The sequence below is a fragment of the Esox lucius genome, chromosome 4, assembly GCF_011004845.1.
Source record: "Esox lucius isolate fEsoLuc1 chromosome 4, fEsoLuc1.pri, whole genome shotgun sequence".
Lineage (NCBI taxonomy): Eukaryota > Metazoa > Chordata > Actinopteri > Esociformes > Esocidae > Esox > Esox lucius.
This window is the reverse complement of record NC_047572.1, coordinates 18,036,979-18,051,405: the sequence shown is the minus strand read 5'-3', so window position 1 is coordinate 18,051,405 and position 14,427 is coordinate 18,036,979. Positions and strand designations below refer to the sequence as shown.

At 41.1% G+C, this 14,427-nt stretch overlaps 1 protein-coding gene across 1 annotated transcript; it reads left to right on the top strand.

The window, feature by feature from the left end:
- The first annotated feature begins 506 nt into the window (after positions 1-506).
- On the top strand, positions 507-13,742 carry mtmr7a (myotubularin related protein 7a). Its single transcript, XM_010898074.4, has 15 exons — positions 507-633; positions 764-789; positions 1,495-1,617; positions 1,810-1,972; positions 2,175-2,332; positions 2,440-2,568; positions 4,329-4,463; positions 5,332-5,464; positions 6,911-7,020; positions 7,113-7,238; positions 7,859-7,908; positions 8,585-8,785; positions 9,575-9,709; positions 11,390-11,516; positions 12,991-13,742. The coding sequence occupies exons 1-15, from the start codon at positions 621-623 to the stop codon at positions 13,351-13,353; spliced, it is 1,992 nt and encodes a 663-aa protein (XP_010896376.2). The 5' UTR covers positions 507-620; the 3' UTR covers positions 13,354-13,742.
- Positions 13,743-14,427: the final 685 nt, after the last annotated feature.

Below are 14,427 nucleotides of genomic sequence, written 5' to 3'. Positions count from 1 at the left end.
TCTGGGGATCGCTAAAGTAATATTTTACATAAGAGCCCATACTAAACTCAAGTGCTATAGACCTTGTGGCAGCCAAGTTCGAGTTGCCGCCTGGACATGCTGAAATAGTAGGCCTAATGCTTAAAATGGATTTTTTAAGGAATCCGTCGTAACTATTTAAAAAATATATTATGTTGCGTCTTGGATAACATGCGAATCGTCAGTTTGTAGCCTACATTCTGCTATAACAATTATATTACCAAATATCTCTGATAATATAGCCAGCTACCTTTGATGAACAACCATGGCTATTAGTTTATTTATCAAAGTTATCTGGCTAATTCATGAATACTTCTTTGTAAACCCTCAGGAGGGGAGGGCACCGACCGTGATTTATTGTTGGGACAGCATGCCAGGGACAGACATATCTATATAAAATGTGCATGGTGAACATAAATAATCGGCTTTCCAATTAGATGACATTAATATTTCTGAAGCCCACCCCACAAACTTTCGTTATTAATATTATCAATATTATTATTACTGTTTGTGCAATATAAATTGTAGGTATATACAGAAAGGCTTTAGGACCATGCGGAGTCTTATTTATTCGTGGGTTGCATCGTTGAAGGAGAAAGACTATGGAGACTATAGGTGATTATACTTGATTGTACAGTACTTGCAGTGCACGCGTAACATGGAACATGACTAATCCGGCCAGTTAGCGTGACTAATATTGTCGCTTATTCTATTAACTGCAATCATCTTGGCTGTTTGTTAACAGTGATGGAGCACATCCGACTGCCTAAGGTATGATCATTGTCCCATATTTTACCGGGCCTCGCTTCAGATTTGCTTGGCATTTAACCCTAGATTTTATTAATAAAGTTCAATGTATCAAGACCACTGTAAACATTAACGACATTATTTGGTACCTAGGGTCCGTGGCCACATATAGTCCCTTCTTGTAATATTGCATGTAACCTTAGATGTTATCGACCATGAGAAACGTTTGATTTATTTTAGTGTTGAAAACAATCATCATTAAACATTAGATTTATATAGTAGATGGAATATAATATATAAAAATGTATTAAAAGATTACTGCGGTGTGTTGCCCTGGACCGCAGATAAAATAAGTAGCCTACTTAAGTGCGGTGTCAAATGTATCTGCAGTTCTCACGATTTGGTAGGCTACTAGTAGTTGTAGCAAAATATTGCTAACACTTGGTAACATGGGGCAAGACGCCCCCCTCCCTATTTTTGCTGTGGAGGGAGTTAAGGAATATCAAGTTGATCAGTTTCAGAAAGAAAAGTGCTACAAAGAAATTGCTTCCCTTCCCTATGGACAACATAATGAAGTAAACATTTTGGGGTTTTGGTGCAGGTACCATCAACAAGCACGAAAAATATTTTGTTAAATGGTCAAAACGATAACATACTAAAATATAATAGATCCCCCCCAGATGATGTTATGGCTGTTCCATTCTCTTATGTGTAATTATTTTTTCCCAGGTTGAAAATGTTCGACTGATTGACACGGTCACCTCCAGAAGGGCATCAGTTGGCACTTTGTACTTGACAGCAACCCACACCATCTTTGTGGAGAATGAGACTGAGATCTTAACAGAAACATGGGTAGGCCGCTTCGCTCTAACATGATATCTGATAAACCCTTTCACAACAATCCTGATATAATGTGGACGTCCCAATCCTGCTTAGTTTTATTTTGGAAATCCAGTATTATTACTTTGCCAGGAATATTGGGCCTTTATACAGTAAGATGAAAGGAGTTAAGCCTAGTTTAATCCGTTGTCATTATCTCTCTAGGTTCTGCACAGTTTAGTGTTCAGTGTTGAGAAACAAGCCTCAACAACTACAGGATGTCCTCTGCTCGTTAGATGTAAGAACTTCCAGGTCCTCCAGTTCGTCATTCCCCAGGAGAGGGACTGCCATGATGTGCATGTGTCCCTGCTGCACCTCTCTCGACCAGGTGCACACTGGTCACATTGAAATGACCTTTGAAAAAATCTGGTTTCTTTCCATTCAGTTACATTACATTATGCACTGTTTAAGGGTGAGCGCCACAGAATGTTTTCAGATCAATTGTATGCCAGAACTACTGGTCACACCAATCCTCTCTTCCTCATAGTATCTTACATGTATCTCAGTCGTGTTTCTCTTTTGTGTTGCAGAGCACTATGAGGAACTGTACTGCTTCTCCTATAATGCTAACAGCGACAGGGAGGATAGAAGAAAGGCCTGGGACTTCATCAACCTCAAGGCTGAGTACAGTAGAATGGGCCTGCCCAACCACCTTTGGAAACTTACCCCAGCTAACCACCACTACAAGGTCTGGGCACCAGATGCACCCTGGGAGTCACCCTAGAAGACACACCAAATGCAAACCAGAAGATCATAGGAATGGTGATTATTTTGTGTGTGGTCATTTTCCAACAGGTGAGTGACACATATCCTGCTGACTTGTATGTGCCTAAATCAGCCACCCCCCCAGTCATCATGGGGAGTTCCAAATTCCGTAGCAGAGGCCGATTTCCCACGCTGTCATATTACTACAAAGAAAACCATGTAAGTTCTGACAGCTCTTCTTAAACAGCAGCACACACACAAAATGCATTATAATAAACTTTATTTTTATTTTCTTTACCAGAAAAGGTAATTTAGTAGTTATCTCAAGTCAGGTTATCTCATTTACTCGAAATGTTCCGCTGGTCATACTAAATACTGACCAGGGCCCAGTCAAGTTCCTCTCTCTGAACTATTGTAATACTTTGGCCCATTGCTCCTGAGGGGGGAACAGGCCATCTACAACTCTTCCCATCCCACTCGCCTAGGCATACTTTCCTATTTGGATATATGGACGTAATAAAGTTCGGTCAGGCTCATATGGTATCTAGTTCAGACAGGGTTGGGCTTTTCTGGCACAGGTCTCACTTTCCTAGGGCACCCCTCGGATAAACAAGTATTATCTTTTCAATGCACTGATGTGCAGCATGGCAGAAGTACAGTATCAGAGCATGTGTGTAGCCCAAAGGACCCTATTGTTTATATAGTGCAATGATGTTGACCTGGGACCATAGGGGAATATTTGGGACACTGGCCATGTGTGACCCACCCTATGGATCATGTGACCTGCCCTACACCAGAGTGAAGCTTCAGTAGAGTTAAATAGACCTACAACCTGCTTCAGTCTTCTGACAGGAATGATGACTTGTACATCCATTTGCCTGTGTACACAGCACGGCGGTAAGGGCCAGCCTTTTTAAAGCTGATATTGCATCCTGGGTTGGAGTGCTTTGTGTCCGTGAGGTCAGATTCCCAGGGTTCAGGGCCTCAGTGTGCTTTCCCTGCTGCTTTGTATTTATGAGCTGTGGGGGGACAAGTCGCTCTGGGAGCCACAAAAAGGTCTACTTGGCCCAGTCTCCCCGTGACTTAAACCAAATTATGAAGTGGCTATTACATCAAGACTTAATCACTGCTGTAAATGTTGTAGGTCCTATAAATACAGATCTGCATTGCATGTATTATATTGTTATGCCTTACAGTAGCTACAGGAGAAAACAAGATGTAAGGCTCCTGGGGGCCTGACCCTGCTGAAGACGCTTCCATTTTACAACTGTTAGGGATACTGTCTTTATTCACGATACGGCAATTTATGTTAAACCATCTTTAGCTGTTGACCAACAGCATTACAGGAGGACCAAAAGAAAGACCGGCTCAAATATATTGAAACCATGTTTTCTGTCATGGTTCGTAGTGGCAGCACCCAGGCGCAGAGGTAGTGGAACATAGGGACTTTAATACAAAGGCTGACTGGCTCACAATGGTTTGATATAAGCGAACCCAAACATAACACGTGGCACTAACATCGAATAATGATTGACGGGAAACAATAGGACAGGAGTTATATGAGGGGCTCCCTGATGAATTTGCTATCACAAAAACAGGTCCACAGACCTAAAACCTTTAAGAACCATTTAAAAAAAAATATATATATATATATACATATATAAAAAAGTTTTTGGATATATTACGAACAAAAACAGGATCACAAAGAGCAGGTTAGCAGACCATGTTTTAGCACTGTCTTCATTAAGGTCACCCTGTAACAGGTAATGTAGCATTATTACCTGTTATCACATGAACTCTAGATAAGATCACATGATCCCAATAAAACATGAGTCTTGGAACACTTCACATGGGTTCATATGTAACATGCATGTGTTTTACTTTTGGTAAGGAATTCTTACCTGTTTATTGATTACAACTGGGCCACTGTGTATTCAGTGTGTTGTCTTGTTTAGAGTGCAGTCTTTCCCCCTACTCAGGCAGCCATCTGTCGGAGCAGTCAGCCCCTGTCCGGCTTTAGTGCTCGATGCCTGGAGGATGAACAGATGCTAGAGGCCATAGTGAGGTCCAACCCCCGGAGTGATTTCATGTACGTGGTGGACACCAGACCCAAGGTGAGCTCCTGGCCCTAGTGCCAATAGGACTGTCCATTAACAATGCATGGTTTTAATGTACATAATCAACTGTTTGTTCAGATGGAGGTTTGTTTATCAATACAGCATTTTGCTGTCTGGATATGGTCAAGTTACCTAAAGAATGCAAAGGAACTTTGCATGCAGTGCTACATACATCTCCGGGAAACAATTCTGAGACCACTGCACCTTTTTCTTTCCTTTCCAAAAAAATCGAAAAGGAAGGTTTTGAGTGAGGAACTGAAGTGTTACAATTAAGAGACCACTGCAAATTGAACGCTTCTGTTCCTCACTCAAAATTTCCTTTTCAACTTTTTTGGAAAGGAAATAAAAAGGTGCGGTGGTCTCTTAATTTTTTCTGGAGCTGTATTTTCAAAAGTCAAAATAACAAGTGAGCTTCTCCCTGCACGCCTGGATGCACGTTCTACCTGGGTGGAGCCATGACACTTAACGTTTGATGTTAGTATAATTTACCTTGCCGCTACTGCAAACAAAAAAAATTGTAATGCAGTTTAAATAATTTGTCCTCAAGTTTTTTTTTAAGTACAACTTAAAATGAATGCCTCCTAAACATCTGGACTTCAGGTTGTACAACATGTAGAGCAACAAGCACAACCCTATCCCTGACATCAACATGCACAAACCTAACCCTGATTTTAACAAGCTTAACCCTACACTAACTTCACCATGTTCATCCCTAACCCACATTTTTAACATGCACAACCCTAACCATAACCAACATCCACAACCCTAACTTTAACTTGAACACTGTAAATCTAACCTTGCCATGCATAACACATATTCTAATATTAACAAGCACAACATACTATTATACTATTGGTCTTTTCAGCTGAATGCAATGGCAAACCGAGCAGCAGGGAAAGGCTATGAAAATGAAGACAACTACTCTAACATCAAGTTTCACTTCGTAGGCATTGAGAATATCCATGTGATGAGGAACAGCTTACAAAAAATGCTAGAAGGTAAGAATCAGGTCACCTCCCACAGTGATGTGGTCATCCAGTCATTATTCTGTGGCTCAGCATTCCTCGTTTGAGCTATTAAAGCTAATGTCAGTGTGATACAGTACATTGCTGAGTGCTTTATTTCAGAGAAATTTGACTAAAGAGCTTCCTTTCTGAGAATGCCAGAGTAATACAACCCCTGGTTTGATTTGTCTTCTGTCTCTGAGATATTACCCCAAACGTAGCTCCAGCCTGGATTTTTTAGGAGAATCAAGATACCAAGGACACATGCCACTCCTGTGGCTTTCATATGCAATGACCCATCACTGCGTCTCCCTGCAATCAGGACTTAAGGTGGCCCATAGGAGCCTTTCTGAGTAATGTGTGGGGGCCTGACCAGGAAGACTTTGAATCCATCTGGATTTCATCTGCAAACTATTTTTGTTTCCTGAAGCTGCCGATTTGGGACCATTTTCCCCTTAAGAGGGAGATGAAGGGCGTGAGAATGATGTGATTTAGCTTATGAAAATAATAACTGGCCTTAGCTATGATAACTCTTAGCCCCCTGGAAACCCAAGGGAGTCTATGGGTTCTTAAGAATGCCAGAGAGAGGGCTTGTCCGGCAAACGATCCCATGGCAGTACAGTAGATCGCTATGTCAGTTCAACCCGTTTTTTTTTTTATTTTTCTTCATAGAACAATAGTTTCCTGGAATTTGGCCTGTGCTGCGAAACAAAGTTTGAATGAACCCGTTCACCTGCTAGCTTCAGCTGCCAGGCTGCCCACAGTGACACGTCAGGTGCGGCTCACAGGGGTCAGCACACTAATGTGGTCTTGAAGTACAGTCCTCAGGGTCACACACACACACACCAACACACACCAACACATCTGTCAACTCTTAAAAGCAGGGGGGAAGAGATGGATTGTTTATTATTTTTAGGAGTTGGCAAATCTACAAATGATCATTGAAAATATGAGTTTATTTGCCAGCTCTCCTTTATTAAACAAGCTCTTTAAGGTCATTTGTCACTTTGTCACAGTTGAAAGGACTTAATAAAATATATCTGAAAGGTTCAGAAGTTACCTTGTATACTTTGTTTTCAAGGAAAACAAACAATGTTATGAATTTAGCTGTATGTTGTATTAATTGACGTGTATTTAGTCGCCAGGCTTTTCTCTTGTCGTTTGGTCCGGTGTCGAATGGCCTGTGGTTATTGACTCAAGTGCATTATATTGGGCAGAAAATGGATATGTTTTCTTAACCTATATGTGTGCCCCTGGCCTACATTTCTCATGATCTCTTCTTTTTTTCATTTACAGTAAATTCTTTTGAAGATTTCTGAAATACATTTCATCAAAGAGACAAATGCAAGCAATATACATTTTAATCTATGGCATTGGCCATGTCTGGATTTAGGAAAACCACTGTCTACCACTGACCCAGTGGTGTTTTTTCCCCTGCAGTGAGTGAGGCACATTTCCCATCCATGTCTTATTTCCTGGAGGGCTTGGAGAGCTCAGGCTGGCTGAAACACATCAAAGCTGTCGTAGATGCTGGGGTCTTCATCACAAAGGTCAGTTTGGCTGGGCGATAAACCCCACTGGCTGAACTACACTCAATATTACTCTTTCTCCTGTATCTGATTGTGTGTTCATGCATATGTAGGCCATTGCAGAGGAGGGCATCAGTGTCTTGGTCCACTGCTCAGACGGTTGGGATCGTACTGCTCAGGTGTGCTCTGTGGCCTCCGTGCTCCTAGACCCCTACTACAGGACTTTAAAAGGACTCATGGTAAAATAAATAATTTGATTAGGCTAGGTGTGACATCGTACAGAGACAGCTTTTATTACATGATCAGTGGGTGTGTTCGATGTTTCATATGTAAAGCTTTTGCTACCCTCCTGTGCTCAACACGTGTTGAATGGAATGCACTTCATTTGGAGTTATGAGAATTCCTTTTTCCTGCGTTTCTGGGTTTGTTAAGGGTTTTTGAAGTTTCATTGACATGTAAGCACATTGAAGCTGACGTACTGTTTCACTGCTGTATTATTGTAGCTGACAATGTACTTTCGGACAGTAATGTAAGTAGGTCCATGCTGTGCTTATGGTCCTGGCTCCTTTGATCATGAGGATTTGCTCTGTCTGACTGGGTTTCTGCCAAAAGGCATCTCCATTTAAAAAAAGTGTCTACAACTGAAAGCTCTACTTCTTGCAATCATCTTGAGACTTAGTAGAACCACCCCACACATTGGGTGAAGAAGTTCATACTGCTTGTCTGTCTGTCTCGTATTTCTTCTATGTACAGTACTGTCCATGTGTAACTGATGAGACAAAGATGAAAGTTAAACAGGTTTACACTTTCCGCAGTCTTTATGCATATGTAACTATTGTTATATTTTCCCTGTATTCAGGTTCTCATTGAAAGAGACTGGGTCTCCTTTGGACACAAATTCTCTCACAGGTGTGAACTGTTATTTTTTTGTGCAGATGAGACAGAATGTTGATTGTTCTAAATGGTACCCTATTTCAAGTCCAGAAGGCTCTTTCCAAATAAATGCAGAAAATATAACAGACCTATATACCATTTATTAAATATAGATAATCTTTAAGAATTTTAACATTTCAAAACTGCAACATTTCCTTTCTGGTTTTTGGCAAAATCTGGACAATTGCAGGAAATGTGCTTTAATACAGCAACATTTACTATATGCTGTGAAGATGAGTGTGACAAATGTTCATAACAAGGTTACAGACTAAATTAAGCCTATGTAATAAATAAAAAATGCATTGTTACAAATACTGTTCATAATTATTAATTCATAATTATACTGTACAGCCAATCTCTTTAAATTACTGTGTAGTTAATAAACAGCCAGACTGAAGTCTACAGTTTGTTAAAGGTTTTGAAGGAGATTCTATTATAATTTATAAGTGTTTCACATTCTTTGAATGTTTATTCACCACTCAAAAGACTTAAAGGTTTGGGAACTGTGGCTCTATTCTAGTCATAGTGCCCTACTCTCCGCAGGGGGCACCAAATAGGCCCTGGTCAAAAGTAGTGGACTATGTACAGAATGTGGTGCCATTTAGGATTCAGGCTCGCTCAGTAATTCCAGATGTGTTACCTTGTCCCCCAGAAACAATCATCTGAATGGAGACCCTAAGGAGGTGTCCCCGGTCATAGACCAATTTCTGGAGTGTGTGTGGCAGCTGTCGGAGCAGTTCCCCTGTGCCTTTGAGTACAATGAGAGGTTCCTCATCACTATACACCACCACGTCTACTCCTGCCAGTATGGGAACTTCATAGGCAATAACCAGAAGGAGAGGACAGAGCTTGGGTAAGACATAACATAGAAGTGGGTTATTTGGTTATTTGTCATGAAATGTTGAAACTGACTGTGACTTCCTGTTCAACTTTTTTGGAAAGGAAAGAAAAAGGTGCAGTGGTCTGTTAATTTCTTTCCGGAGCTGTACATAGCAATATATTAATGTCAAGGACCTAATTAGGAGTAGGGCCACCGTTTGCCCTCAAAACAGCTTCAATCCTACCTGGAATGCTGTCATGCAAGTCCTGAAATGTGTGATGGGAAATTGCACCCTTCTCCTAGAAGAAAAGCCTCCAGTGCTTTGAGGGATGAAGGAGGTGGAAATCGACCTCACACACTGTGTTCCAGAACTTCACATAAAGGTTAAATGATTTTGAGATCTGGCGTTTAACGTCATCCTAGTGTTCCTAAAACCACTCTTGAATTTGTTTAGCTGTGTGTATGGGGGAATTATGATACTGGAGTACTGGAACATCTTTAGGGGACAGTGTTGGCATTATAGAGGGTATCTGGTTCTGTAAAATGGCCTCGTATTCCTTGGCTGTGTTTTGCGACCGTGATAATGACAGTTCAGTCTAAAACCTCCTAGTCAGCCCTTAATGTCTTTTTTTGACATCCTTTAGCTGTGTGTTGCTGTAGAAGTATGATAAATATGTGTTATTTTTTGCTATAGTTGACATTAAATCTGTTTTTGGCTGCAGTTGAGATTTGTAATATGTTGATTCTAGCTGTAGTTGAATAATAATGAATAATGTTATTTTAGTTGTACTTAACATGTGTCATTTGTTTTTGTGTTGACAGGCTTCAGGAGAAGACCCACTCTCTATGGACCTATTTATGGAAGAACAGAACTGACTACATCAACCCCCTGTACAGACCTGACCACAGCCAGACTCAGGGTGTTCTGCGACCACTTACTGCGCCCTACTGTTTCAAGTAGGTTGTGCATACAGTTGTGCTCATAACTCTGCATACCTTGGCAGAAATTGTAACATTTTGGCATTGAAAATATGACTGATCATGCAAAAAAATGCTTTTTGTGAAGGTCATATGAAGCCATTTATTATCACATAGTTGTTTGCCTCCTTTTTAAATCATAATGATAACAGAAATCACCCAAATGCCCATGATCAAAAGTTTACATACCCTTGAATGTTTGGCCTTGTTACAGACACACAAGTTCACACACACAGGAGAAAATTGCAATTAAAGTTGAATTTTCCACACCTGTGGCATTTTAATTGCAAATAGTCTCTGTGTATTAATAGTTAATGAGTTTGTTAGCTCTCACGTAGATGCACTGAACAGGCTAGATACTGAGCCATGGGGAGAAATTGTCAAAAGACCTGTGTAACAAGGTAATGGAACTTTATAAAGATGGGAAAGGATATAAAAAGATATCCAAAGCCTTGCAAATGCCAGTCAGTACTGTTCAATCATTTATAAAGAAGTGGAAAATTCAGGGATCTCTTGATGCCAAGCCAAGGTCAGGTAGACCAAGAAAGATTTCAGCCAAAAGTGCCAGAAGAATTGTTCGGGATACAAAGGAAAACCCAGAGGTGACTTCAGGAGAAATACAGGCTGCTCTGGAAAAAGACGGTATGCTTGTTTCAAGGAGCACAAAACGACGATACTTGAACAAAAATGAGCTGCATGGTCGAGTTGCCAGAAAGAAGCCTTTACTGCACTAATGCCACAAAAAAGCCTGGTTACAATATGACCGACAACACCTTGACAAGCCTCCCAGCTCATGGCGCACTGTAATTTGGAGTGACAAGACCAAAATAGAGCTACATTATATGGTCACAACAATAAGCGCTATGTTTGGAGAGTGGTCAAGAAGGCCTATAGTGAACAGAATACCATCCCCACTGTGAAGCATGGCGGTGGCTCACTGATGTTTTGGGGGTGTGTGAGCTCTAAAGGGATGGGGAATCTTGTAAAAATGAATGGCAAGATGAATGCAGCATGTTATCAGAAAATACTGGTAGACAATTTGTATTCTTCTGCACAAAAGCAGTGCATGGGACACTCTTGGACTTTCCAGCATGACAATATCCATAAGCACAAGGCCAAGTTGACCCTCCTTTGGTTACAGCAGAAAAAGGTGAAGGTTCTGGAGTGGCCATTACAGTCTCCTGACCTTAATATCATCGAGCCACTCTGGGGAGATTTCAAACATGCGGTTCATGCAAGACGAACAAAGAATTTGCATGACCTGGAGGCATTTTGCCAAGACGAATAGGCAGCTGTACCACCTGCAAGAACTTGGGGCCTCATGGACAACAACAACAAAAGACTGCACTGTGTCATTGATGCTAAATAGGGCAATACACAGTATTAAGAACTAAGGTTATGCAGTCTTTTGAACAGTTGCAGTTGATTTTTTTTCTTTGTTGCCATGTTTTGTTTTATGATTGTGCCATTCTGTTATAACCTACAGTTCAAAATTAATCCCATACGAAAAGACGTGTTTTGCCCCTGCTCACTCATGTTTTCTTTACAAATGTTACATATATGACCAATTCTCCAAGGGTATGCAAACTTTTGAGCAAAACTGTATATAAAGGCAAATTAACTATTTCTGTCAACTGTATTAAAAATGTGTTTATGTAGGTTCTGGGGGGCTCTATACAACCGTTTTGACAGAGGAATACATCCTCGCCAGTCTGTGATGGAGTACCTGATGGCCATCAGAGAGGAGACACAGCAGTTGGAAGAGCAGCTTGCCTCCCATGAAATGGTATGACTGGACAAGATGTCTGATGATAGAGAGGCCAGCAGTAAGGCAGGACAGAAAGACTGATGATATAGAGGCCAGCAGTATGCCAGGACAGAAGGGCTGATGATATAGAGGCCAGCAGTATGGCAGGACTGAAGGGCTGATGATATAGAGGGCAGCAGTATGGCAGGACAGAAGATTTGATTATATAGGGACCATGCAGTAAGGCAGGACAGATGGTCTGATGATGTAGAGGCCAGCAGTATGGCAGGACAGGAAGTCTGTTGGTATAGAGACCAGCAGTATGGCAGGACAGAAAGGGTGATGATATAGAGGCCAGCAGTATGGCAGGACACAAGGGCTGATGATGTAGAGGCCAGCAGTATGGCAGGACAGGTAGAATGTTGGTATAAAGGCCAGCAGTATGGCAGGACACAAGGGCTGATGATGTAGAGGCCAGCAGTATGGCAGGACAGGAAGAATGTTGGTATAAAGGCCAGCAGTATGGCAGGACAGGAAGAATGTTGGTATAAAGGCCAGCAGTATGGCAGGACAGGAAGAATGTTGGTATAAAGGCCAGCAGTATGCTAGGACAGAAGGGCTGATGATGTAGAGCCCAGCAGTATGGCAGGACAGAAAGAATGTTGGTATAAAGGCCAGCAGTATGTCAGGACAGAATGGCTGATGATATAGAGGCCAGCAGTATGTTTGCATACCCTTGGAGAATTGGTAATATTTGTACCATTTGTAAAGAAAACATGAGTGAGCAGGCAAAACACGTGTTTTCGTATGGGATTCATATTGAAACAGCTGTAGAGGCCAGCAGTATGGCAGGACAGGAAGGCTGTTGGTATAAAGGCCAGCAGTATGCCAGGACAGAAGGGCTGATTATGTAGAGGCCAGCAGTATGGCAAGACAGGAAGGCTGTTGGTATAAAGGCCAGCAGTATGCCAGGACAGAAGGGCTGAAGATGTAGAGGCCAGCAGTATGGCAGGATAGAAGGGCTGATGATATAAAGGCCAGCAGTATGCCAGGACAGAAGGGCTGATGATGTAGAGGCCAGCAGTATGGCAGGACAGAAGGGCTGAAGATATACAGGCCAACATTATGGCAGGATAAGCGTTCTGATGACTGATTTGTTGCTTATTTTTATGCTAGTAGTAAAGTAAATAAAAAGGTACATATTGAAATATGAATATGATATTTTTGGATTTTTTTACTTATTTTTTTCAATCACCTGAAATTTAACTAGCAAATTGCTCATTCATTCAATTTGTTTTAAAGTATTCCCAGAAATATGAATATAGTTTGTTTTGGGACTTCCAGCTCCCTGTCTACCATCTGTTCAGCCAATAATCAACCCGTCTGAATCTAGTTGCCTACTCCTGTTGTGAAACCCTTTATTAAGTGTATTACATTAAACCAGCATTATTTTATTGTTGTTGTTTTTTAAAATATATATTGTTTAGTTATTATACTGTAATTTCCACCAAAGAAAATCCTGAACGTCGAAAAGCAGCAGAAGAAGAGTGTCAACTTGGAAACCAACATGTTCGATAGGAGCCCTGCAGTATGGGCCTCTCCCCCTTCAAACAGCAGCGTGGGGTTGGCCAACACCCCAGGGGACTACAGCGGACTGGGGGGCTTCCTCAAATCACCCTACCAGCAGAAGGAGCCAGAAAACAGCCTTCTGATCCTGCCCTGGCCACAGGAGCTCCGCAAACCCACCGATCCAGACCTCTCCACCAACGGTGATGATCAGGAGTCAGGCATTGCAGGGCTCAGCTGTCTCTCCCCACCAAATGAGGAAAGTGCCAAGGATCCTGACTCTGATGAGACAGCCTACTCTGCTGCCTGATCTAGAGTGACAACACTGTTTTCAGAGGGAAGGGAGATGCACTCTGATGGGCAATTAATCAAATAAGGCATAAGGAGTGTGGTGTTTGTTTAATACACCACGAATACAGGGCTGTCAGGCACAACGCAGCAGCCCTTAGCCGTAGTATATTGGTCTTAAACCACAAACCCCTAAGGTGCCGTTTTGCTATTATAAACCAGTTACCATCACAATCAGAATAGTAACAACCGGAAAACAAAATCTTATACTCTGGGTTACAGTCTCATGCAACACAACCTTTAGCGAGTTAGCATTCAGGGTTGAAACCACCCAGTTTATAATGAATATTATTTATTTGGTTTTATTCTCTTCCCACCTTAGAACAATTAAAAATTTGATAAAACAATTAATTGATGTTGTCAGAGGCTTTATAATGAAAAACATATTAAATATTATGTATGTCCAATATGATATTTATACATTTGTTTGACTACATAGTATAAAATGCCATAATTGTGGAATTGGCTTTTTGTAACCAAATCTAGTTCATCTGATGCTGGGTTGGTTGTGCATGCTGTAAATAATGAAGGTATGAACAAACACAGAAGGCTGCAGCATGTGGAGGTTTTGGCATGGAGACCGAGATGGAGGAAAGGAGCTTGGTGCATTGCACCTAACAGCCTGTTGCTGTCACCACAGACAGTCAAAAAATGGTTCCCTTTTGGGACCAATTTGGGACAGAATGTTCTAACGATGGAATGAATACAAATCTGCATAGCTCATATCTAACTGTCATAGCACAGGAGCTGACTGTTTCGTAGAATAATATGTATTGCTATTGTAAGCATTGCATGTTGTTATTTGTTAACAAGAGACTCAAACTCTGTGCTTCAAGCTATTATATTTTTAAAGAATATGATTACATGCTACTCTATATTTATTTTTTATTTAACGAATTGAGTAACTTTGGTTGGGAAAAGTTCACTTGGAAAGATCAAAATACCTCTTAAGGTTTCTAGCTCTATATGGTCTTGTGCATTAAATAAAAATGTAATATTTAACTGAATAATACTTTTGCTTCACCTTAAATGTATA